This window comes from Mauremys mutica, chromosome 3 (genome assembly GCF_020497125.1).
Source record: "Mauremys mutica isolate MM-2020 ecotype Southern chromosome 3, ASM2049712v1, whole genome shotgun sequence".
Classification (NCBI taxonomy): Eukaryota; Metazoa; Chordata; order Testudines; family Geoemydidae; genus Mauremys; species Mauremys mutica.
Window position 1 is genome coordinate 6,991,471 of NC_059074.1, and position 22,511 is coordinate 7,013,981.

At 50.2% G+C, this 22,511-nt stretch overlaps 1 protein-coding gene across 1 annotated transcript in view; it reads right to left on the reverse strand.

The window, feature by feature from the left end:
* The window catches only part of LOC123367078 (bifunctional epoxide hydrolase 2-like), an 87,568-nt gene extending 66,758 nt beyond the window's left edge, over positions 1-20,810 (reverse strand). The window contains exons 1-5 of the mRNA XM_045011085.1: positions 20,665-20,810; positions 3,325-3,409; positions 2,420-2,579; positions 1,418-1,608; positions 1,013-1,135 (exon numbers count right to left, since the gene is read on the reverse strand). Coding sequence (XP_044867020.1) covers positions 1,013-1,135; positions 1,418-1,608; positions 2,420-2,579; positions 3,325-3,409; positions 20,665-20,765 — 660 coding nt within the window. The 5' untranslated portion in view covers positions 20,766-20,810. The remainder of the gene's footprint in view (positions 1-1,012; positions 1,136-1,417; positions 1,609-2,419; positions 2,580-3,324; positions 3,410-20,664) is intronic.
* Between the last annotated feature and the right edge of the window lie 1,701 nt (positions 20,811-22,511).

Genomic DNA, 22,511 nt, shown 5'->3' on the forward strand with positions numbered 1-22,511 from the left:
AAGCCTGGAAAGCTTCACTCAGGCTCTGCAGGTGGTAACACGATCGGCTTGTGATTAAGTAAGTCAACATTAGTTAAACACTGCAAAAGGTGAGAAAGGCTGAGTGGAATTACAATCACTAGCACCTTAGCCAAGGAGAAGGTACCTCTTAGTACTGATCCTCAGGGCACCACACTATTAACCTCCTTCCATGCTCATTAAAGTCTTACTCTGGTTCCTACCTGACAGTTCTTAATCCATTACAGGGCTTTACCTCCTCATCAGATCCACGTGCGGGACTTTTGAAATGAATTTTATCTGCCAGATCTTTTAACATCCTCCTCTATTCTGCTACCTCTTCTACAGATTTCTAACAGATTAGAGCGGCAGGATTAACCTTTCTAAGAGCCGGATTCCTTTGCTCCTGTTTGATTACATTCACCCAGGTACTGCATAACTGAACCAAGTTCTACTCTCACTCTGGATTGACAGCAGTGTTAGTAATGCCATCGCTACAACCGAGTTACTCTGGATTGACAATGGCATAACTGACAGCACAATTTGACCCTCTGTCTTTAACAGAGATGGGTGAAATTAGGGCATTTTTAGTTTCGGGCAGCCTCACCTTATCTGGGTTTCGTTTTGCAAAGCCGGGAGTGATCTGGACCTAGCTGAATTTGAAGTGAACCCTTAAAGGACAAGCACACAGCATTTTAGCCTAAAGGTGCAATTTGCGAGGGATTCTGAGTCCGCTAACAAAAACAGGCCTTGGAATAAAATTATCATCACAGCCACACCTATAGCATCACTCAAAAAAAAAAACACCGTACAGTGCAGGGGCAAGAGAGCCACTCTATGGAAATTTCACTCTAAACTATAGTAGGCTAGGCAAGAGCAGGAGTCTCTATCTACCATAGGTTGGATATTTCTACTGCACCCAGCTTTGCGGTATCTAAACTCTGAACTACGTACTCTATCCAGAGGGAGGAGACAGTAAATGCACAGATTCAGATAGCACTTAGCCACTAGATACCTGAATTCCACACAGGTCCTGCAGTTCCTTCAGGGCAGCATCGGTGTCCTTGACAAGGATGGTGGCTATTCCCATTTCCTGGGCTGGCTTTAAGTTAGCTCCGATGTCATCCAGGAAAATAACCTGGATTCAGGAGAGATTCAGAACCTGGGGTCAGTCAAGGGAGAGCAGAGTTTTGGGGAGAACGGTGGGAAGGGGACGTTGCTGTGATTCCCCAGTGATTGGGCCAAGAGATTTTCACATCAGTGTCTACTGATTTTGGGTGCCCAACTTGAGAAGCCCTGGTTCACAGCTGACAGGTGTGCCCAGCACTTTCTGAAAGCCAGGTCCCTTTGTATGTCTAGTTGGGTCGCTTTGGGCAGTCTTTGCCATTGTCCCGTAACTAGAAGTAAGTTGTGTCTGCACCTCCTGCGGTTTCGCCTTCAGCACGTCCAGCGCATACTCGTAAATTCGAGGGTCCGGCTTCTTCAGACCGACGCGGCAAGACTCAATCACCAGATCAAAATACCTCCTCAGCAGAGAGAACGCGAGAGCTGTGATGTGTCTCTGAGGGCCATCATCTATCCAGTTATTTGTGAGCACACACGTCCTGAACCCTGTAACGAGAAAGATGACTAAATGGGTCGCGGGGCTATTCAGACTGGGAATGGTTAAGGAAAATCCCTCTTTCCACCACCCAGCTGTCTATCAGCAATTAGAATCTCATCTCTCTATGTCCACTTTAACCACAGAGGATCTCAAAGAGCTTTACAAACAAAGGGCTCAACTTTGCGAGGCTCTACTCATGCTAGGTGTCTTTACTCCTGAAGTCTGGAGGGACCACTCGAGTGAGGACTCCCTATTGAGCAAGGGGTGCATGATCAAGACCTTTTACCACCACCACCCAGTCATGTAATCCTGTTCAGAAATTTACCCATCTCCATCTTAAGGTCAGGTAGGTTGTTAGATGAAGAGCACACCGCTTCTGTTATACAACAGTTTGGGACAGGAAGTGAAGAAGAATCCCACATCCCATTGAGACTGTTGGTGAAATTTAGGTAGGCAGAATGGAATCCAGCCACCAGCAGAGGTTTCTGCTTTTGATCACTGGGTTGAAGAAATTGGCAGGACTTCATTTTGGGAGACTGAACAGTCCCTCATTGTCATTGTCATTATCTAAGGCAGCCACTCCACGCGGATTTGGATGCAGTCTCTTTCTAAGGCGGTGGTTTGGTTGCTCGGGTCTGTTTGACCTAGTCCCAACTGAGGATTGAGAGGTTTTTTTGTTTGTTTCCAATAAATCCAGTCCACATAGGCAAAGAGAAACCCTATTGTAACAAGAATGGACCAGGATCACACCTGAACGTGGTTACTGGTGTAGCACAGCTGGGTGGGCAGGAATGCTAACAGCAAGTAGCCATCACTTACCATTGTTCCTGAGAGTTACCGCAGCTTGCAGAATAGCAGTATTGAGCTTTCCTTGTGTAATAATATCCTCAAAGACCTGTGCTATGGAGAACGTCTCCGGGAGAGAAGCCCCCGAGGAGGCAGCAAACTTCTTGCAATCCTCTTCCAGCTCAGAAACCAGCTTAAAAACAGAGTTCCCATCACCCAAAGGAGATCAAGTTACATCTCAACACAAAATGAGGGAAAGTCACTCAAAACTCCGAATCCCACCAATACACACGCTCTGCATTAACTATTTCCTAATGAAGTTTAAGGGTTACCAATAAGCTAGTACACCTCTACCCTGATATAACGCGACCCGATATAACAGAAATTCGGGTATAACACGGTAAAGCAGTGCTCCGGGAGGGGTGGGGGGGGCTGCGCACCCCAGTGGATCAAAGCAAGTTCGATATAATGCGGTTTCACCTATAACACGATAAGATTTTTTGGCTCCCAAGGACAGTGTTATATTGGGGTAGAGGTGTATTAAAGACCCCTCTCCCCCAGAAAGCAGGAATGAAAGGATTTAGCCAGAACATATAAAGAAACCAAGTACACCGTGTTTTAGATCTAATGAAACAGCATTGGACATAAGCCAAGTAATTAATCTACCACTGGTGGAGGCTATTTCTCATGGTGAAATTGCCAAGCTATAGCAGACTTAAGCACATCCTGAGGCCAGACTAGCTAAGTGTGAACGCCACAAAGTTACCATTCTCAAGATTCAAACCTAGCCCCTTCTTGGCCCAAAGGCAATAGCTTCACCAGGTGAGCTAAGAAGAAACCTTGTCTTGGCAGGACATCTGCACAACTTGTGTCCAACACAAGTCGTGTCCTGCCCATCTGCTCAACTCTCACAGCGCTCAGCTGAGATGATCTCTTACCTGAGATAAGGCGATCTCTCCTCTCATAGCTCTGGCATAGGGACCATCTGGGCCTGCTTCAATGATGACATTTCGCAAAAGGTTCCTAAAAATCAGTGAATACATTACAGTAAGGAACGAACAAGCAGCAACTGGCTCCAGGATGCTCCTGTCAAGTTACAACTTCCTGCCAGACAAGGACCGAGCACTGTCAATGCACGGGCTGGAACCCATTCGGCAGCTCAGTTCTACTCTGAAGAGGGACTGCCAAGAGAGCGTCTCACTCCCCAGGGATCTTTGATTCGTCGAGTGGGGAAAACGTTTATTCCTGTGTCTCCTGTTGACACTGCAGAGCGCTGAGAGAGAAAGCCGGATATTATTCTCCTTACGCATCATCTACCCATTGGTCCTGCAAGCCACAGAATAAAAGCCAGTAGCATGGGAGGGAAAGTCAATTATGGAAAAGACGTCATCTTACTTGAGAGCACAAGGCCTCTAAGTCAAACATTGGAGATGAAAATGGCCTATTAAGCTGGTGGGCTAAACTAATCCCCGGTGAAACTCCAGTCAAGTTAAGTCAAAGAATAAGCTTGGTTCATCCCTTGCCACTGCAGTGTGGCTCACAATACTCCCCGATGCTTTGTACAGCCCAGAACTGGAGTTCAAGTGCTGAAGCTTCTATCACTTCTGCTAAAAGAATATTGGTGGTCAGGTAGATTTTATGTCAGGAAAGCTTTTGTGTCGTTCATCTCAGACTTTCCCTTTGCTTCGTTTCATCCCATCACTGATTTGTATTGGGAGGCACCACGTGGCCTAGTGGGCTGGGACTGCTGGGCAACCTTGGGAAATTCACTTCACTGCCCCGTGCCTCAGTTTCCCCATCTGTTTAATTGGGATGATAGTGACCTCCTTTGTGAAGTGCTTTGAGATCTAGTATTAATTGTAGGTGTTTCAGGATTGGGGCCTCAATGTTAGAGCCCTGTGCGCATACAAGATTTGCATTTGTATCCGACCCGCAAACACAGTCCGCGGATATCTGCAGATTTGCAGGACTCTGCTCATTGTGACTATCTTAGCTACTTCTATGGCCTCCTTATCCTAGTATCTCAGCACCTCACCAGGCGCTATTACCCCATTGTACAGCTGAGGACTGGAAAGAGATTAAGTAACCTGCCAAGGTCACACAGTGGGTGTCTGTGGCAGAGCAGTAATTGATTCCTGGTCTCCCACAGCCCAGGCTGGTGCTCTAACCTCTAGACCGGGGGTGGGCAAACTTTTTGGCCTGAGGGCCACATCTGGGTGTGGAAATTATATGGTGGATCATGAATGCTCACAAAATTGGGGGTTGAGGTGGAGGGGGGGATTGAGGGCTCTGGCTGGAGGTGAGGGTTCTGGGGTGGGGCTGGGGATGAGAGGTTTGGGGTACACAAGGGTGCTCTGGGCCGGGACCGAGGGGTTTGAGAGCGGGAGGGGGATCAGGGCTGGGGCAGGGGGTTGGGGGCATGGGGAAAGGCTCAGGGTTGCAGGGTCCAGGCGGCACTTACCTCAACCAGTCCTCGAAGCAGTGGCATGTCCCTCCTCCGGCTCCTACTCAGAGGCGTGGCAAGATGGCTCTGCATGCTGCCTTGTCCACAGGGGCCGCCACTGCAGCTCCCAGAAGCAGCGGCATGTACCTCCTCCAGCTCCTACGCGGAGGCGCAACGCCGGCCATGCGGCTCTGCATGCTGCCCCTCCCACAGGGGCCGCCCCTGCAGCTCCCATTGGCCACAGTTCCTAGCCAATGGGAGCTGCAGAGCCGGCGCTTGGGGCGAGGGCAGCGTGCATAGCTCTCTGGCTGCCCCTACACGTAGGAGCCAGAGAAGGGACATGCCGCTGCTTCCAAGCCCCCAACCCCGCTCTCCAGCTGGAGTTCAAGGGCCGGATTGAAAGGTCTGATGGGCCGGACGTGGCCCACAGGCCGTATTTTGCCCACCCCTGCTCTAGAACATCCTCTCTTCCAATTCTCTGCATCTCTCACAGCAGCACACAGGGTGGCACTTTCACCCTCTAGAGCAGAGGTGGGCAAACTACGGCCCGCCAGCCACATCCGGCCCACGGGACCCTCCTGCCCGGCCCCTGAGATCCCGGCTGGGGAGGCTAGCCCCCAGCCCCTCCCCTGCAGCTCAGCTTGCCGTGCCGCCAGCGCTCTGGGCAGCGGGGCTGCGAGCTCCTGCCGGGCAGAGCAGCGGCATGGCTGGCTCCGGCTGAGAGCGCGGCTGCCAGTCCTGGTGTTCTGAGCAGCATAGTAAGGGGGCGAGGAGGTTGGGTAAGGGGCAGAGGGTACCGGGGGGGGTTCAGGGGACAGGAGGCGATTGGATAGGTGTAGGAATCCCGGGGGGGCTGTTGGGGGTGGGGGGTGGCTAGGGGGAGATCAGGGGATAAGGAGCAGGGTGGGTTGGATAGGGGGTGGGGTCCCAAGGGGGCAGTTAGGGGTAGGGGCCTCGGGAGGGAGCGGTCAGGGGACAAGGAGTGCGGCGGTTGGGTATGTCGGGGGTTCTGAGGGGGGCAGTCAGGGAGTGGGGAGGGAGGGGGGCAGTCAGAGGGCAGGGGCCAGGCTGTTTGGGGAGGCACAGCCTTCCCTACCCGGCCCTCCATACCGCTCTGGAACCTCCATGTGGCCCTCAGGCCAAAACGTTTGCCCACCCCTGCTCTAGAGGGAGGATTCTTGCAGTGCCGCTGCTCCAAAGCGCCTTCCCCTAGGGGGTGCCCCAGCAGCAGGACCTCAGGGAGGGCACCCGTCCACATCAACGACTAACCCAGCCCCACAACGAAGGGCTGAGAGGCAACTTTAAAAAAAAGCAACGCCCTTATTTAAGGCTCGATCCTGTGAGACGCTGGACGCCCTCAGCTCCCATTGGCTGCCCACCAGCATCAACGCCTTGCTGGTCAGGCTGCAGACCAGACATGCACCTAGAGGGCTCTGCCACCCCACCCCAATAGTTTTGGGCCACCCAAACTAATGCCTCCCCCTCCCCCCTGCAAGCCCCTCAGGAAAGTGCCCCGATCCCATCTGCTTTAGCAGCAGCTAAATGCGCAGCTTCAACGACATTCGTTTGTTTAATCTTCCCCGATTAGCTTAATCCTTCCGGCCCCTCCAGCCAGTTTGGAGGACTTTGTTCTATCAAGGGCTTGAGCAACAATTTCTCAGATACCTGGCTCCCGTCTCGCCAGGACCCGGCAGGTAATGGAAAGTCTGACACATCAAAAGAAAAATCAGAAGCGACAGGAGCTAACAGGACAAAGGCCTTTTGAATGGCGAGTGGCATCGCAGATCAAGTGGGGCCGCTCCAGTTTGTTGCCGACATTAAGACGGTTTAAATAACCGGATCACAGCCAGTCCAACTCCCTGCCAATGCAGGTTAAACCCCTCCAGCACATTTTCTAGGGCATTGGCCACCCTGGCTGCCAGCAGCCCAAACAACACAGGTTCCAACGCTCCCCTAGTCACCGCTCTGTTGAGATGTTTCCTTCCATGGTCCCTGCTCCATTTCATCATCTTCCTCCACGTGCCACACTTAGTTCTTAGACATCCTTGAAGATGGCTACGCTTGGAAAGATTTGATTACGTTTTTTAAATCGGTAAGTGTCAATTTCACCGCACACGCACAAACCGAGGAAAAGTATTTCCATCATGTGTAGTACAAAAAGTGCTGCTGGAGACCGGAGAGTTTGATTTAAGGATATTTACTTTATATATTTTGACTTGTGATGTTGACACTTGGTGTTTTAACTATGATAAAGCTTTAACAGTTTGAATCTCTGTCTGCTCGCGTTAAATAAACGTCTGACCCCCCTCTAGGGTTGCCAACTTTCTAATTGCACAAAACCGAACACCCTAGCCCCGCCCCTTCCCCGAGGCCCCACCCCCCACTCACTACATTCCCCCTCCCTCAGTGGCTCACACTCCCCCACCCTCACTCACTTTCACCGGGCTGGAGCAGGGGGCTGGGATGCGGGACAGGGTGTGGTTCCAGGCCAACGGGAGTGTAGAGCCGGTGCTCGGGGTGGGGGCAGCGCATGGAGCCCCATGGTCCCCACCCAGGAGCCCGACCTGCTGGCCAGGGTGCAACACAATGCCAGGACAGGTAGGGACTAGCCTGCCTTAGCCCCAACCAGCACCGCTGACCAGACTTCTAATGGCCCAGTCAAAAACTGGACACCTGGTCACCCTTATCCCTATCTGCAGAAAAGGACCTGGGGATTACAGTGGACGAGAAGCTGGCTATGAGTCAACAGTGTGCCCTTGTTGCCAAGAAGACCAATGGCATATTGGGCTGCATTAGTAAGAGTATTGCCAGCAGAATGAGGGAAGTGATTATTCCCCTCTATTCGGCACTGGTGTGGCCACATCTGGAGTACTGCATCCAGTTTTGGGGCACCCACTACAGAAAGGACGGGGACAAATTGGAGAGAGTCCAGCGGAGAGCAACAAAAATTATCAGGGGGCTGGAGCACATGATTTACGAGGAGAAGCTGAGGGAACTGGGATTATTTAGTCTGCAGAAAAGACAAGTGAGGTGGGATTTGATAGCAGCCTTCAACTACATGAAGGGGGGTTTCAAACAGGATGGAGCTCAGCTGTTCAGTGGTGGCAGATGACAGAACAAGGATCAATGGTCTCAAGTTGCAGTGGGGGAGGTCTAGGTTGGATATTAGGAAACACTATTTCGCTAGGAGGGTGGTGAAGCACTGGAATGGGTTCCCTAGGGAGGTGGTGGAATCTCCTTCCTTAGAGGTTTTTAAGGGCAGGCTTGACAAAGCCCTGGCTGGGATGATTTAGTTGGGTTTGGTCCTGCTTTGAGCAGAGGGTGGGACTAGATACCTCCTGAGGTCCCTTCCAACCCAGATATTCTACGATCCCCCTTCCCCGATTGTCTCAGCCGCCCTCAGTTCCTTGCAATTGTGAACATTTAAATTGAAAAAAACTACTTAAAAATAAACATCAGTGTTATCCAAGTGATATAAAAGGTTAAAATTGAATTCTGCCAACCCTATACCAATGGCTGTAATGCTGCAATGCAGCAGCAGTACCAGAGAACCGGACGCATTGCGCCTACAGAGAACAAAACCCCTACGGTGCACAGAGGCTGCACAGCTGCTGCAACACCCTTTGAAAGGGCATGTTCACAGGATCCACCCTGCTGCCCAGGGCAAGGTACCAAGCCAGGAGCAATCCCCCTGCTGCCCACCAGTGCTATGAGACTCCAGCCCTGGCGCTGAGGGGTTTCCACGGACAGCAGCTGCATGCACAACTTGTGCGGGGACGCGTGGCTCAGCACAGCCTTAGCCTGGCGCTTGTGTAACCCACAGACCTCCTGGGTGTGATGTTCTGTCCCATCTGGTGGCACCAAGACCACTGAGAAAGAGAAATTAATGAGTCTGCTCTACAGCCTGAGCTAAGAGCCAGTCGGCTTTTAGCTCATGCAGTAGAGGCTCATGCACTAAGCTCCAGAAGTCCCCGGTTTGATCCTGCCCGCCGGCAACCGGGGTCTGTCAGCATTACACTTGCACCCTCCAGACACTGGGAGGTCGTTACGCCTCCCTTAGCACATTCAGCTCTTGACTTGTGGGCAAAGATTAACCGCAGTGGAGGAACGCAGGGCCTGCCTGAAGTTTGACCCAAGAGGCAACAGGTTTAGAGCGATGGCACCTCAAAATTCTCAGTGTTGAGGGGTCTCCTCTGCTCAGAACCGAACACTCTGAAATATCTGAGGTTACAGTGTCAGCTCCATCTGACATCAGTTTCCTTTCTTGCAGCCATGCTGGGGCAAGGCCTCTTATGCCACATGCTGTTCTGCCATACGGGAGTGCAAGTTGCCAGGATCAGGGGTATCAGAACAGGGTTCAGATTTCAGACACAGTAACGGCTGAAGCCACCTAACAGCACGTTCAACTTTGTTCGTTTCTCTGAAGGTGGGGCAACAAAATCAGACAGAGCAGGAGAGCGTGTGCATGGCATTCGTCATAGCCAAGCCCTGAGAGGAAAGACAGGCCTGTCGTACCAAGATGGCTTGTCCTCATAGCTTAGATACTGGACTGGGACTCAGGAGATCCCTGTTGAATTCCTGGCTCTGCCAAGCACTCAGTGGCCATGGCCCAGTTCCTCATCTGTGAAATGGGGATACTTCCTTTCTCCCACCCTTTGTCTTATTTACTTAGCTTGTGAGCGCGTCAGGGTACGGACTGTATTACCATGTGTATGTACAGCTCCCCAGTACAACAGGGATCTGATCTCAGCTGGGGTGTCTGGGTCCAACCATAATATGAAAAATATAAAAACCATGTCAGAAAATGTAAAGTTAACAAAATCATCTTCTTACCATCTCCATTTAGAGCTCCCACGTGTCGATTTCTGAACCATGGGGCAGCACAGGAGGACAAGTTAAAGTTAAGCTCCCCCCACCTCCTAAATTTTGGCATCCGTCAATTTTTAAGCAGTGATTATACTGACTGAAAAACTTGCTTTTCGATGTCCAACTGTACTAACCAAAGAGGCTGCTAGGGTGTAGGTGGGCAGGAGTTTCACACTCCTGACAGTAGATTCTACTGCACCGCAGGGCTAACAGATTCTTCTTCCATGCACCCGCCACCAATCTGATCAACCCTGTATTAACAGAACATTGAATGGTGTATACAGAGATCCCCTTCTCGGATGTGGAACCCCAGAACCTCTGCTCTGTGTGGTACAGAGGCCTGTCCTCTGAAGTGGTCTATGATCAGAAAAATTCAGTTCAGCCTGTCACACAAAACTGCAGAAGTCACCAGAAGTCAGAGGCCAACAGATTGGTAAAAACTGGGACTGTTTATGTTAGAACTGTGCTAATGGGTCTGCAAGGCTCCTGGTAAGCTGAAAGACTGTAGAAATGTTCACAATGAAAGTCCCCATAATGTGTTTTAATGATTAATTTTGATGCAAGGAGGTTGCCAGCTCATCTTAGAGGGTGTTTATCTGGGAGTCAACACAAGACTGGTCTGGAAGGAGCAAGCTCTATCGTCATGGCTGCCACCCCCATCTCTTCCTTGGACCCCAGAATCCACCATCACACCACTGGGCCTTCATTGTCCTGATCCTGAAAGGGATCCTGACCAGGCCAGGCCGGGTTGGGCCACAGAGGGGAGCCAGATGACATCACCACCTCCAGACGATTCAGCTGAACCCTGAACATCTCGAATACGAGACTTGGGTTCTAATGTTTCCCCTTCCCGCTCTCCCACCTGCACGACAAAAAAAAATCATTTTTCTTCCCCATCTTATTGCTCCTCTTTTTGCCTTCTGTGTAATGAGAGCCTGGCTTAGCCACCAAGACAACCCCAGTCTGTGCCTCAGCCCTGAGTCTGAGCTGACCGGACACAACAGGCAACATCCCAAACGGCCCAGGGCTGAGAACCGTTGGCCAGGTTTTAGATGGCTGCCTGGACCACGTGCTGGGGCTGCATTTCTCCAGCAGCGAAGCTGCAAATGAGAGTCAGCCCCAGAGACAGAAGCTGCATTTTCTATCTTTGCTACTCTTGTGTGGGTTTCATTGGGTCTTACAGCGAACGGCTCCGACTCCTAACAACTCCAGCCCATCAACACTAGGCTTTCCTCCAAAAGACGACAATTAATAGCATCTTTAATCCCATCGAAAAGATTGCCAAGCAGAGCCTCCCCCCATACTCTACATAGTGAAAGAGAACGAGGGATGCTGTTACAACAGAAGTCTCAACAATTCATGTTTCAAACGCTTTAACTGTTTCCCCCCCCGCTTTTCTGCATCTGGAATAAAATATTTTTGATGGCGGTTTTTACAAGGGGAGTCGCTAGCAGTAACTTGTCTGGAAACCCCAAACCACAGTGAACTGGACAGCGTAACAGTGAGTATGGGTTCTCCCTGGCTGGGCCCAAGGCAGGCTCCTAACCCCACGACCTCTCTCCTCACCCGAAATGCAGATGCCTTGTTGAGGGAGGAGAGGAAACACTGTGCTGAGAACAGACACCAAGCAATAAACCCAGCTACTGGAAGAGGAGCCACGCCCAACCCAGCTGCTTCAGCACAGCATCCTACCCACTTCGGGCGACGTTCTGGCCCCAGGGCAGCGCCGCTGAACTCCGTGAGCCTCCTACACCTCAGAGATCGGTGCCTATAGAAGAGCGGTAATGAGAATTTAACCCTTCAAGCCTTGAAAAAGATGCCTATAGTTACATGTATAATGAAGGCAGCCATGACTATGTTAACCGTTAGGATGCTGGGGCAAAATTCCTCCCAGGTGATAATCCCAAAGATGAACTTACTCCCAGGTATTTATCAAGATTGTATTTCCAGTCAGCCCTTCTCTCACCTGCTTTCCCATGCGTCACCTTCTGCCTTTACGGCGCATTTGCTGAATAGCAGACTGAACATCCTGGCTGCTTTTCACAGTTTGAGTTGTGTGTGTAACCTGGCAAAAGAAGCCTGGCAAGAACAAGCCCCCTGCTTCCAGTATTAATTTATTTCATAACAGCGCCTCCCGTTTATTTGTAAGGAAGCATCTTAACATGCAAGCGGCAAGAGGTTGTTTTGCCAAGGAAAGAGATTCTTGACGTACCATGTTAAAAGCTCTACCACAAAAAAACCCATTACTGATAGATCTTTGTTACCGTGAATGAAGAAAGACTCGCTTGCAGGCAATCTTGAAACAAAATGAAATGTGCTATTTCTATGGCAATGCTGTTTTCCAATTTGGTCTCACTTTAAGAACTGGTGACCAAATCAGAGAAGATCAATTTCTTCATTTAGAAAGTCGAGTTACGATCATTATCTTGTCCTTCAGACAGATAGTTTTACTGCAAGAGATGTTTGGTTACCCCACCCAGATAGAATTAGATACTGCAGCAATCCCCCTGCGGTTGCAACTGGACACAGTAGTCTTCTTTCTGCGTTGATTGTTTGCACACTGTAAATCAGCTGTCAGATTCATCCCAAGAGCTGGGCTATATTTTAGCGGCGAGTGAAGTGTTCACCGGCTGCGCGTGAACACACACAGCTGGGAGCTTTGGGATACAAGGTGTGGGGGAGAAAGAGAGACACACACACACACACACTCTGGAGCACAAGGCCTGTTGCAAGACCGAAGGCCCAAACCATAGTCAGCAAAGTCAAGCCATGTCATGAACCAAAGTCAGGCCATGGATTAAAGCAGATGCTAAGAAATTTACTGTCCTATACACGACCTTGGCAGGGGCACTGCTAATGTTGCAAAACACAGGCACTCCTAAGAAGCAACAGATACTGGGGATGTGTGTGAACACACTCCAAAAGATTAACACAGGTACAGCCTGGCCTAACCCAAGAAAAAAGGGTTTGACAGATGGGATGAATAGGGATATTTTGCCCAAGGCACCTGGAGCAAGATACAAGGGGAGGTAACAAGCAGATGTCATGAAACACGTAATGTGGTACATAAGTTGTTTGTAGGAGAAGCTAGCCGCTCCTGTTAAGCAAAGTTTACCAGATGGTGACAACCAGCAGTAAGGGTAACCTAGAACATGGATGGACAGTACCGTGTAGTAACTAATTATATGAAATGAAATTACGTGAAATGAAGGCCTCGATTGTGATGTCGCCACTCCAAATTTCTGTATCAGAGGGGTAGCCATGCTAATCTGTATCCACGGAAACAACGAGGAGTCCAGTGGCATCTGAAAGACTAATAGATTTATTTGGGCATAAGCTTTTGTGGTAAAAAACCCACTTCTTTAGATGCATGGACTGAAAATTACAGATACAGGAATAGATATACTGGCACCTGAAGAGAAGGAAGTTACCTTACAAGTGGAGAACCAGTGATGACAAGGCCAATCCAGTCAGGGTGGATGTGGTCCACTCCCAATAATTGATGATGAGGAGTCAATACCAAGAGAGGGGAAATTACTTTTGCTTCAGCCCCCCAACCTGAAGCAAATACTCACCAGCAACTACACACCACAGACACACTAACCCAGGAACCAATCCCTGCAACAAACCTTGTTGCCTTATCTGCCCCATATCTACTCTAGCGATACCATCATAGGACCCAACCACATCAGCCACACCATCAGGGGCTCATTCACCTGCACATCTAGTAATGCAGAGGTGGGCAAACTATGGCCTGCGGGCCCCTCCTGCCCAGCCCTGAGCTCCTGCCCCGGGAGGCTCGCCCCCGGCCCTACCCTGCTGTTCCCCGTCCTCCGCAGCCTCAGCTCGCCCTGCGGCCGGCTTTGAAGGGGAAAGCACCGCTTCTCTCCGGCCGCTGGCTGCGTGGCTGCCCCTGCTCCTCCTGAGTCCTCTGGCCCGTGCTCGCAGGCCGCATTCTGAAAGGGGCTTTAGAGCCTCAGCCCAGGGCCCTGCAGCCCCTAAAGCCCCTGCGTTCCGGGTGGCCCTGCCTGTGGGTGGCGGGGAAGGGGGTGCAGCTTCCCCGCTCGCTCGCTCCCTCCCTCCCAGAAAGACCTATGTGCTGCCAAACAGCTGTTTGGCAGCAGGGGAAGTGCTGGGAGGGAGGGGGAGGAGGCGGCAGCGAAGAGGAACTTGTGCAATGCTCCCTTATAAATTCAGCCAAACGACGTTATAAGGGAACATTGCACAACTTTAAACGAGCATGTTCCCTAATGGAGCAGCGACGTAACTTCAAAACAGCATTAAGCGGGAGGACATTAAGTGAGGAGTTACTGTATTGGAAAGCGGTTTCCCTTATGATCTTTTCTTTCCCCCTCTCTTCCAGCCTTTTCCTCCTTAACCTGAGTACAGTATCGCTCCCAAACTGAAGTGCGATTTCCCCCACCCCTATTTGTTTAAGTCTTCTTGTCTATTATCAAATACAGCCAGGGCTCCCTTTGCTACCCCCAATAAAAGGGGAGGGGGGTGAATGAATTCGTTCAAACCATACATTCTTTTTCTGCACTAGAACTTCCCCAATTGTTATGCTTTTAAGAAAGCCAAATTAATTTACAAGGCACATCTACATCAACCCCCTAACTTCAGAACTGCCTCACTTCGCAGCACGGACATTGACAGACACGTGAAAGCTACAGATTTAGGCCACAAATCTAAATTACTAAATCTGAATGTGGAATGAAGTCCTGCAAACTAGGATCCCACATTGGCCCCCACCCAGAAACCATGATTCCCAATAAGGAAGAGAACCAATATAACACCAGATGGCCCCAACATGCAACAGGTACCAGTTCCTTCCCATCTCCCGCAAGTGCCCTGCACTCCTCCATCCAGGACATACAAGCACTCTGACTCCTTAACAAAGGCCCTTCGAGACAAGATATATGGAAATCTGAAGCCTCCCACCCCCAAGCACCTTCACTGCTCTATCCAGGAGGAAGATGATCAGAGAAATGTTGGGTTGAACAGGGCATCTAGTCCAGCCCCCTGTGCTGAGGCAGGACCAAGTAAACCTGGACCATCCCTGACAGAGAATTGTCCAACCTCTTCTTAGAAGTCTCCCATGATAGGGTGTGACATTATGAGTGTGATATAATATCTCATTGAAAGATGACAGGGCCAGAAAGAGTTAATTAACTCACCGACTGACCTGACCCATGGGTGAACCTTAAGGACTGGTTAGGAAGATATGTAAATGAATAGAGCTTTGAAATGCAAGTCTGCATTGTTAGATATCTCAAGGGTAGGTGTTTGCTCAGGTCTTGTGATGTCAGCAAACAAGTCTTGTCTATTGTTATAGCTTTAATTCAAAGATCAAAAAAGGAATATTAACATTTATGATGATACTTGAGTGAAATAGTATTATTGTCTATGTGTCTCTTTGAAGGTTGTGGTAACCTGTATCTGAACTGTTTAATGGATAAATTACTCTGTGCTAATTGCCAGGATGTTTGGGAGAAGGAGTTAAGCCTATTGTTTTCTCAGGCCAAAAGGCTGCTGGAAATGTATAAGAACCCTGGGACATGATCCTTCATCTCAGATCTGCTTTGGGTTTCAAGAGGGGGAAACCTTAAGCCACAAGGATTGAGATCCCCAGTCATTGACTGGAGCCACCCTGAATATGGACATTGGACTAGAACCTATGGACTATTTCTAAAAGAACTTTTGGCAACTACAAGCTCATCTCTACTGTGCATCTGAACCTCAAGAATTGAATTCAAGTCTGTCTGTATATTGATCTTTTAACCAACACTCTCTCTCTTTTCTTTTTTAATAAATTTTAGCTTAGTTAATAAGAATTGCTATAGCGTGTATTTTGGGTAAGATCTAAGTTATAATTGGACCTGGGTATGTGGCTGATCCTTTGGTATTGGAAGAACCTTTTCTTTTATATGATGAAGTAAGATTTTCAATAATCATCATATCTGACAGGTGTGTCTGGACGGAGGTCTGAGGCTGGGCACTTTAAGGGAACTGCGTTGTTTGAACTTCTAAGTAACCAGTGAGGTACTAGAGAAGCTGTTTTGTGCTGGTTGGTAAATCTAAGTATTGAAATAACCACCAGCGTTTGGGGTTTGTCTGCCCCGTTTGGTTTGCAGTTCACCTTGATTGAGTGACCTCAGCTGGCTCCTACGGGCAGCACCGTCACAGTGGGGATTCCACAATCTCCCTTAGAAGCCTGTTCCAGAGCTTAACTACCCTCAGAGGTAGAAAGATTTCCCCCGCAATATCTAACCTAAATCTCCCTTGCTGCATATTAAGCCCATTCTTTCTTGTCCTACCTTCAGCAGAAAAGAAATCACTTCTTCTCTTTATCACAGCCCTTCACATATGTGAAGGCTTATCACCTCCCCCCCGCCTCAGTTTTCTTTTCTTCTAGACTCAGCATGCCCAATTGCTTTGAGGTTTCCTCACAGGTCAGGTATTTGTTCTCCTCTAGACTCTCTCCAGTGTGTCCACATCTCTACCAAAGGGTGGTGCCCAGAACTGGACACCCCAGCTGAGGTCTCACCTGCGCTAAATTGAGCAGGACCGTTACCTCCTGTATTTTACCTACGGCATTCCTGTTAATCCGCCCTCCAGAATATTAGCGTTTTTTACAACTGCATCATGTTTATGATTCTCATGGAACTTGTGGCCCAGTAAAACCCCAGATTCTGTTTGGAGGGGGATAGCTCAGTGGTTTGAGCATTGGCCTGCTAAACCCAAGGTTGTAAATTCAATCCTTTAGGGGGCCACTTAGGGAACTAGGGCAAAAATCAGTACTTGGTCCTGCTAGTGAAGGCAGGGGGCTGGACTCAATGACCTTTTGGGGTCCCTTCCAGTTCTATGAGATAGCCAGTTACCCCCCATTTGGTAGCTCCGCATTGGATTTTTCCTTCCTGTAGTAAGAGTTGTCCCTGAAACATAAACCCTTGTATCAGAGGCCCGGTATGAGGCCTGAACTAAATGAATGGACAAGACCTTGCTAACATAAAGGAAAAGTTACACTGTGAGCTGGGGGCAGGCCCTGCTCACAGAAGATGGCAAGAAGAAGGCTGCTAAAGCACGTAGCCACATATAAGCACTAATAAGATGAAAATGGGCCAGGATGGCACCAGAACATCCCGGTACAAACACATCCCATAGAGATAACAAGGAACAGGCAGACCCATCCTAAAGACAGGGTCAAAGGACAAAGGGATGAATAGACTTGTTTGTTCAAACCAACCTGTACCAGGGGAGAGGCAGCACCCTAATGCGTATAGGGGTTGTACCTCCATACATCAGGAGTAATGTGTTACTTGTTTGTACCTGTGTATAAGAATGCACCTCGGAGTGGACATCCTTGTCTGGCCTATGGGGCAGTGGAGAGACCCTCCACTGATTGACCTGGTCCATTGTCAGGGGCACATGTTCATAGTATGTCCTGTAGAGTCTGCGGGGAATTATTACCGTGTTTCGTTTGACAATCAACCTGGCCAGTACCTTTGTACCTTATCAGAGTCTGTGGCCATTGGGGGTTCTCTCGGGGTCCGCTGTATCAGCTATCTGCGCAGAGCCGGGGCAGCACACAGAGGGAACACGCACCCGGCCAACTGTTATTGAACAGAGCAGAGCACCACACCGGTAGCGTTCGATGATATTTCCTAAGCGTAGTTCTTGTCTCTACTGAATTTCATCTTGTTGACTTCAGACCAACAGTCCAATTTGTCAAGGTCATTCTGAACCTTCCCCCACACACCCTTCAAACCCCCCGGACCCCAAAGTACATGGATGCCCTGAACCCCCCCACACACCCCAAAGTACATGGATGCCCTGAAACTCCCCCCACACACCCTGCAACCCCCCCACGGGCCAAAGTACACAGACAGGGATTTCCCTACACCCCCCCTGAATTTCCCCAACACCTCCCCCCAGTTTTGTGAACTAGTTACATGCAGTGTTGCCAATTTAGTGATTGTTTGAAAATTTGAATTGAAATTGAAACATTAATACATACTTTAAAAGCATATAAAGTGTATGATTAAATACGTGCATCTGAAAAAGTATGAAAGACTTGAAAAGTATGAACATAGACTAGCTTCCTTATACAGCTTTTGTTTTTATGGCAATGTCAGTGCATTCATTTCAGTGATGTTGGCCAACCTAATAATTTCAAATGATGATTTGTAAGCAAAGTCTAAATGAGCTCTCCCTGACAGCTAGTGATGAGCTGGGGGCTGGGGGGAAAAGGCTTCAGGGCCAGATTGTATTTACAGTCACACCTAATCTACCCAGGTATCCAGCAAACAGAGCTGCGCTGCCCAAGTGATAGATTTTGGCTGGCGTTGGGCTACAAATCACTTGAATGCGGGGGCATAATGAAATGTTGTTCTTATTGTATGAGTAAAGGGCAGTAGAACTGTACTTAGCCTGTGCTGATTGAGGGCATCAAGAGAGAGGGTGGGGACGGGTGTTTTGTTTGATGGTCTGCTTGAGTCACAAGTACTATCTGACCCTCCCCTCTCCACCATTTAAAGACAGAGCTGATTAGGCTCCATAGATAGTGGCTTGTTTTGTTAAGTGACCACTACAGCTGAAATCACTGATAATCATGTCTAAGTGCTTAGACCTGCTGTTGGACAGTGTTTCTGTGGAAGAGACAGCCCAGTCTGCACTAGCAGCGAGGTTCCCCCACTGAGAGCTCAGCTGAAATCACTGAGAGCTGGTGGAACCTCAAGAGACCAACTCGCAGAGGTCACAGTGGCAGGTGGCAGCAGAAGGTGATGGCACAGGGCCATTGGCAAGAGTGAACAGTGGCACAACGAACAGCAGTGGCCAGAGCAAACAGTGAGCAGCTGGAGGAACAAGCAAGGTGCCTTCTCCCCCCGCCCCACCGGAGGTGAACTCATGTGAAAGCACCTCTGAACTCGGAGTCTCCACTGGCCAAGGACAACACCGGTGATTGTTAATGAGGCTCTTAAGAACCCTGGAGACACAACACAGTTCATGCAAACAAACATGGCTGTGGCATCATACTTTCTATTTAAGCAAGAAATATGTCTTCATTATATTCTTTTTTCAGTAAGAGTCCAAAAAGACTGAATATCTTGGAAATATAGAAGATACACTGGGACTGAAGTTCAAATTAGTCCAACCTGGGAAAACCCACTGGCTTTCTCATGAGCGATCCTTGGCTGTTGTCTTAAAATTACTCCAGCCGTTATTACTGGCTTTGGAAAGTATCTACCAAGATGGGATGGATCTAAGTAGTGAGGCTGGTGGATTACTTTTGCTACTACGTTCAGAGATTATTGCCATTCTCTCTCATAAGTCTACTGTTGAAACCACTTGGGTCATTAAACAATGCCATCCAGGCATCTGCTACAACAGTAGTAGATCTTTGATCCAAATATCAGAGGGGTAGCCGTGTTAGTCTGGATCTGTAAAAGCAGCAAAGAGTCCTGTGGCACCTTATAGACTAACAGAAGTATTGGGGCATGAGCTTTCGTGGGTGAATACCCACTTCATCGGGTATGCAACTGACAAAGCGGGTATTCACCCACGAAAGCTCATGCTCCAATACTTGTGTTAGTCTATAAGGTGCCACAGGACTCTTTGCTGCTTTTTTTGATCCAAATGTAGCTTCTATTGCTGGACAATCAGAGAAAAAGTACTGGAAGAAGGAAAGACTTCAGTCAGAAGTTGACTAATGAAGGCATTTATATTGAATCCTTAAGTGAAGAGGACAAGAAGTGTTTGTTAAGACAACTGAAAAAAGTACAGACTTGATTCTTAAAAATCTATAAAATCGACTTTTAGATTCTACTCAACCTCCACGCAGCTTTTACAGATCCCTGTCCTATAAAACACCGACAGCTGAGTGGAGTGAGGCACTGCCAGCAATGGGGCTGCCATGTGCTCAGGACAGAATAGAGAATTTGAACACAGAGTGGAATATGATACGACGAATGAATGAAGATTTGACTTCGACTTCTTTTTTATCATCACTAGTGGCTCAACCCAATCTTAGTGCTGTTTCCTGAGATGAAAAAAGTAGGAATTCACCTCTTGCTACTCCCAGTCACAACAGCTACATTTGAGCGTTCTTTTTCATCATTAAATAGAATTTTGTGTTCTGAAAGAAGTCGCCTTCTGCCTGATCATGTGAGTGAACTAATGAGCATATCAGTTGAAGGAATGGAAGTACTGGACACATGAGAAGCCACCAAACATGAACGTGTTGCATTCAAGAAGTTCATTAACAGAGTTGTGCAAAATTATAACAAGAAACAAAGAAGGATGTAGATATAGTGCTTCATAGAAGCTTTGAGTAGCCAACTTTAATGTGTGATAAAACATGAGTTAAATCTAATAAAATGGTCATGAAACAGTTTTCAGTTTTTACTATGGTGCCATACAGCCCACCTTCACGGTCTCACGCCTCATCGTCCCTGACTCCCCCCACGTAAATTCAAACACCCCTCCTCAATTTCAATTGCTGGCAAAACCCCTGGTTACACAGGTGCCCTGCACCTCCCCCCACATCACCTGCAACCCCCCTGCAAGATGGCCTGTATCCCCCACCTTAGGGTACAAAGTTGCCCTCGACCACCCCAAATGCATGACCCCCCACCTCATGATGCTCCAAACCTTACCCCCAAATGCCCATCACCCCCCACCCCAGGTACAAGGGAGCCTTGAATCCCCCCCATACCCTTCAACCCCCCCATCCCAACGTACAAGCTGCCCTGCACCCCCGCATGCTCTGCACGCGCCACAGTGCCCCCCCGGCGCCCTGCACCCCCCAACCACACTCCGCCCCTGATCCGTGCAGGTGCAGCAAAGGTCGGGGCTCTGAAAACGCCGTGCGGGCGGCCCCGAGACACACACAATTAACCCATCATTTCCATGGGCTTCCCTCCCCCGGCAGCCGGAGAAGCGGGCTCGGGCGGGCGGGACGAGCGCCTACCTGGGCAGGGCCAGCGACGCCTCGTAGCGGCCGAAGGCGCCCAGCGGGCTGGGGGTGAAGATCACCCCGCCCACGTCGAACAGCACCAGCCGCCGCGCCATGACCGCCGCTCTGGGGAGCCGCGGCCCCTCCGCGGGGGGTCTAGAGCGCCGCGGGCCCCGCCCCTCGCCAAGCCCCGCCCTCTCGCCCGGCCACGCCCAGCAGCACCGACTGGCCACGCCCCCTCCCGGGCCACGCCCCTTCTGGCGCTCCAGCCCGGCCCCGAGAGCCCGGCTCCTCTGGGTCCTAGAGCCGGTATCATACCCCCTGGTCTCAGGACCTGGGACCCTGCCTGGTGGGTGGTTTGGGGCAGTGACATCACAGCAGTATAAGCCCTGGCAGGGGGCGGGGCTCCGTAGCAGGGCACGTGCCTGGGGGCAAACGGGGCAGAGGCGTGTACGGGGCGCTGGGGCTTGCTGGGCTGGAAGGCCTGTTGGTGGGAAGGGCTGGGGTTAAGCTGCCCAGCGCAGGCAGAACGTAGGAACGGCCACGCCGGGTCACACCAGGGTCCATCTCGCCCAGTGTCCTGTCTGCCGGCAGTGGCCAATGCCAGGTGCCCCAGAGGGAATGAACAGAACGTGCAATGGCCAAGTGATCCATCCCCTGTTGTCCACTCCCAGCCTCTGGCAGCCAGAGGTTTGGGGACACCCAGAGCAGGCGGCTGCATCCTTGACATCTTGTAGTAAATAATGTTTCTCTGTTTGTTTCAGCCAATCCCATGTTCTCAGTTAAGTAGCCCCTAGGAAAAGAAGCTGTGAGCTGACAGTGCCTGTTGCCCACCAATACATAATCCTGTAAGTGTAATAATTGTTCAGGTTACAGGCCTCTAGTTGCCCCTCCATCGGGCTGTGCCGGCCTGGGGCGGGGCCACACACCGTCACGGGGGAGATAAGAATGAGCCCCACGGGGATGCAGGATACGATAGCCCCTCCCCACCAGGGAGCCCCATGAGGTGACCCCCCCCTCCCATCCACATGGGTAGTGACTCCTCCAGGACACCAGGGTCCCCCACACTGTCCCCCCATCCACAGGGCCACAGTCACCACCCAGGACACTGGGGTCCCCCACACACAGCACCCCTCCATTCACAAGTCAGTGAGCCCCCCAAGACACTGAGATCCCCTCTACACAGCCCTCTCCATCCAGAAGGGCAGCAGCTACCCCCACACACACCCCCGGACACCGGGATCCCCACACAGCACGCCCCTATCCATAAAGATAGGGACTCCCCCCAGGACACCAGGGTCCCCACCCACAGCACCCATCCATCCACAGGGCCACAACGCCACCCCAGGACACCAGATAAAACAGCACAGAGCTCCAATCACAGGGGCAGTGACTCCCCCTAGGATGCCAGGGTCCCCACACAGCCCCCCATCCACAGGGACAGAGATCCCCCCTCCCCTCAGGATACACACAACCCCAGTTCCACACTCCACTCCACGCCAAGCCGCTGTTTCAGTAATCGAGAGACTCCGACTGGACTCTTTTGGATCAATGAGCAGAGCAGCCAGGAGACCTGGGCTCTATTCCCATCTCTGCCCTCCGTCTCTTGGGCAAGTCCCACCCTCTCCCTTTGCTTCATCTTCTTCCGCTGTAAAGCGGGATTATGTTGTTCCCCTGCCTTTGTGAAGTGCTTCGAGGTTTGGGGAAGAAACGCCCTGAGTCAGCGCTAAGTCCTGTTATTAGAACTGGCTGGAATCCGGAATTCCTGTGCCTTGGGATATTCAGAAAGTAAACATGAAACTCATGGGCACGAAATTGTGAAACTTCCCATCAAACAGGAGAACTGGGGAGTGGGCGGGTGG